General features: G+C 38.9%; 1 protein-coding gene across 1 annotated transcript; it reads left to right on the plus strand.

Annotated features, from left to right (window-relative positions):
• The first annotated feature begins 1,108 nt into the window (after window positions 1-1,108).
• LOC108968962 lies at window positions 1,109-2,406 on the plus strand. Its single transcript, XM_018933349.1, has 3 exons — window positions 1,109-1,352; window positions 1,645-2,006; window positions 2,072-2,406. Exons 1-3 carry the CDS (start codon window positions 1,197-1,199, stop codon window positions 2,205-2,207), a joined length of 654 nt encoding a protein of 217 aa, XP_018788894.1. The 5' UTR covers window positions 1,109-1,196; the 3' UTR covers window positions 2,208-2,406.
• The last annotated feature ends 1,475 nt before the right edge of the window (window positions 2,407-3,881 follow it).

Raw genomic sequence — 3,881 nt, forward strand, 5'->3', positions numbered from 1 at the left:
ATAATTATCATATTAAAATCAATCTACTTACACTGTGGAACATTTTTAGGTCTGGGGGGTGGGAAATTCCAAGTCAAGGTGATGGTACGAGGTCAGAATAGTAAAACCCTCAAAGGGTTTTTCGTAAAATTGTTTCCTTATCTTGATGGTTTTTCGCAAAAAAAACAATTTCCGAGAATGCTCTTAACATCCTTGCGACAGAAACAGCGTAGTTGAACAAGCCACTTCTTTGATTGCCTGCCATGCATTCAATTCAGCGTCAATCAAAATATTGTTCAATGCGTCACTTTTAATCAGCTTTGGTATATCTGGACCATTTAGTATGCTTGGTTGGAAAAAATTAATTTGTTAAGATGGAAACCCATGGGAAATAACAAAAAAAATTTAAAAGGTCATAAAAAAAACTGACACATACGAACGCCAAACTCTATGAGGGTTTTACTATACTGACCTAGTACCATCAGCCTGACTTGGAATTTCTCACCCCCCAGATTAGCTGTTGCACTGTGTTATTGAATTCAATTCGTGTATCACAAAAAATGACGAAACATCTGTATGATCCCTAAAAAATTCACCTTAAAAATTGCTGGCTCGAAACCGAGCAATAGTCAAACTTGTTTAGAATGATTTGTAGATTATTTCCATATGACATTTTTTTAATTTCCAGAAAGCAACCCGCTCTAATGTACTTGCCTCGTGTCTATACTCGATACTGTTATGCTGCCCATAAAGAAAGCACTTGCTCTTTCAAACAGCTATTTCGATTTGTTTTGGAAAAATCTAATCTAACTCACGCACGAATTTAAGCAGGTGCGTATGTACATACGTATAAATATATTTATTTAATAATTAACACACTTCCATTATTAAGTATCATTCTAACCATAATAAAGAGATCACTAACTGGATCAACGCATGATGGGCCCATCTCAAAAACAATTTTGGTTTTCAGCTGTTAATTGGAAATTAAATATTTGTTTGGTGACCAGCGATTTGTAGTTAAATTCCATGAACTTCCGTGACTTCTTCGCCCACTCAATTGAGTATGAAAATTCTGTGAGAATATAAAGGCATTGCACGTCTGGTCGAGAGCTCATTTCTTTACCATTCGGCAGTGTGCGATATTCGTCTGATTAGCAACAATCTAACGGTTCGGTGGTGTTTAGCTTCGATTGGTTCGTTCATGGGGGCACAGTATGCAGCTGATAGAAATTCTTTTGACGTGCTTCCTGCTTCGCTTGTATTGTATAAGTGCCAGCGTGCATAGCATAACGGTCGGGGCGAATTTGACAGATTTCATACATGTCCGTAAGAAGAGAACCCTGATATTCAACGACAGCGGTTCAATAAAGGTGAATGGTGTACAGAAAATAACAAAATCACATTTTGAAATTACAAGAAGTGAATACAAAGTACAGTGCTGCAAAAACTTTAAACAATAATTTCGACAAGAGAGGCCCTACCGGAGATTCCTCTTTAGTGCACATTTTGAGAATTATAAAGTCTATATATCTAGGAATAATTGTGTTTGTAAATATGCGTAAAAAAACTCTTTTGTAAGAATGCTCCGTGTCGATAGAACCAAATCATGATTTCCTGATTTTGCTTATTTTATTCCCGCTGATGTTATTATTTGCTCAACAGTTATCCGTTGGCCCATCGGGACAAGTTAACTTAGCCGACCCGATTACATGGCGATCACTCGTTTGTTCGTACAGTCTTCAAGGCGGCCAATATTCAATACCCTCTTCTCCACTATATCCGTGGGACAAATGGGAGGATACCTTCGCGCGCAAATCTCGGCTTTTACATAACAGCCAACCGGATCTCGCCGCCTATGCTTATGAAGCAGACGAATCACGACTGTTCTTTTATACTTTGCTGGAGACACTAATGAGTCAACGTGGAGTTGACGGTCGACAGTGCTTGCTGCGCTCCATATGTCAAAACGCACAGGTGGACCAACATGTGGGGTTGTTGTCGGAAATCCTGGATACAGTGCTTACGTATGTACTTCAAATAGAATAATGATCTCACTCGATTATTCTCATTGATAATTTAATTGTTATAGGCCCGGGGTGGAAGACTTGGACAAGAGTTATCAGCGAGCGCGAGAGGCTGGTGTTGCTGGGGCAGATTGCTTAAAATTATTCGCCGATTGTCCGGAAGGTCTCAATTGGTTGGATACCTATTTGGATTACTTTTAGTACCCGGACTACATGTTTTATTGTTGAAGTATTTAAAGTCGCTGCAACGGGAGGCTGATTATTTATAATTGCAAAAGGGGAAATATTTGGAGTATTTAAGATATTTTTTCTTAAAAAAACTTAGAGTTTAAAAACTTGGACGGCTTGTGTTAGATACAGTACTTTTGTTGGTAGCTATACAAAATAAAATTTAATAGACAAAATATATGGTACATACATAAAGATCTAGTCCAAATATCTCTAAATATACAAAGATGAATCTTTGAAAACCTGGTCAATTGTAGATTTTCCAGGTTTAAAGCCACACTGATAAGGTCAGTTTGTTGACGGTGTGCTTCAGTCTATTAAACAATACGCTCGATAGAACCTTATATGCGACATTGAGAAGGTTTATTTCACTATAGTTGGCGCAGATTGTCGTGTCTCCCTTTTTATGGATTGTGGAGCCCACTTAAATTCCAATCGTCTGTCATGCTTTCGTCAGACCACAATCTACAAATAAGCTGATACATGCTTCTTATCAGTTCTTCACCGAAGTGTTTGAATAGCTCGGTAGGCAAATCTTCGATTCCTGCCGTTTTTTCTTCTTCAGACGGGTAATTGATATTCGAACTACTTCATGGTCGGGCAATGGAATGTCTGCTCCATCGTAATCGATTGGAGAATCAGGTTCGCCTTCTCCTGGTGTTATGCCTTCACTGCCATTCAGCAGGCTGGAGAAGTGTTCCCGCCTTAATTTTAGTATGCTTTTGGGCATCATTCACTAGATCACCTCTGGGGGTTTACAAGAGTATGCTCCGGTCTTGAAACTTTCTGTTAGCCGTCGCATCTTTTCGTAGAATTTCGGAGCATTACCCCTGTCATAGAAGCACATTATTTTAATAAAACCCAAGTCCAATTTGAAAATATTAAAATTTACAAAGCTCCGAAGGATGCTGACTATGACTTTGCAATTCCCAAATGCTTTCTTTCGGTTATTTTTTATTGCTAGAACTCGCTGTGTTTTTTGTGCGGTGTCATTCACTTGCGTTTGGCAGCTGCTCCGACTGCATGCGAACATTTTTGGGTTTTTTTTTTGCTATTCTTTCACCGACTCACGTGTGAATAGATATATACTTAAGTGCTATATTCATACATATATAATGCAACCACATCAATGTGTGTGAGCGCTCACGTACCAAATATGTAAGTCGCTGCATGCCGCAAATTTGTTGTGCGCTTCCACCCTCAGAGYTGAAATTCAGATCGGGGCATCTTTTGTTGTACAAATAACCGCTATATGTTTTGTGTCGCGTGACATTTACCCCTTTTTGCTTTCCTGCTGCCTTCTTTTGTTGCTTAGTTGCATATTTCGAAGCAGCGCGTTMGGCGCTGTGCGTCGTGGTGCGCGATTTTTTGCCAGAATTCTTAGGCGTGTATGCAAACTTGCATTTGTTTGCGAATTCTTTTGTTGCAGGGGAATGTCTGGAATATTTGCATTTCGGTTAATATTTTACGTGCACGGCTTTGGGGAAATTTGATCAACTGCGCTGTCACAAGCCGAATTGTTGCCGATTCTGAACTTGTAACCGCAAGCCGTGGCATGTATGCTATATGTTTATCTTTTWAAATTAAATAAATGCAAGACATTAAATTGTTATTGAAATGTTAACGAATATGAGTTAACTGAAAGAG

Source organism: Bactrocera latifrons, unplaced genomic scaffold, assembly GCF_001853355.1.
Source record: "Bactrocera latifrons isolate USDA-ARS-PBARC rearing strain unplaced genomic scaffold, ASM185335v1 scaffold_235, whole genome shotgun sequence".
NCBI classification, from domain to species: Eukaryota; Metazoa; Arthropoda; class Insecta; order Diptera; family Tephritidae; genus Bactrocera; species Bactrocera latifrons.

Excerpts from the sequence above, each read along its gene's own strand:
- LOC108968962 (XM_018933349.1), top strand. The coding sequence starts at position 1,197 with ATGCAGCTGATAGAAATTCTTTTGACGTGCTTCCTGCTTCGCTTGTAT. Across the intron at positions 1,353-1,644 it reads ACGACAGCGGTTCAATAAAG|TTATCCGTTGGCCCATCGGG; the intron begins GTGAATGGTGTA and ends TTTGCTCAACAG. Across the intron at positions 2,007-2,071 it reads ATCCTGGATACAGTGCTTAC|GCCCGGGGTGGAAGACTTGG; the intron begins GTATGTACTTCA and ends TAATTGTTATAG.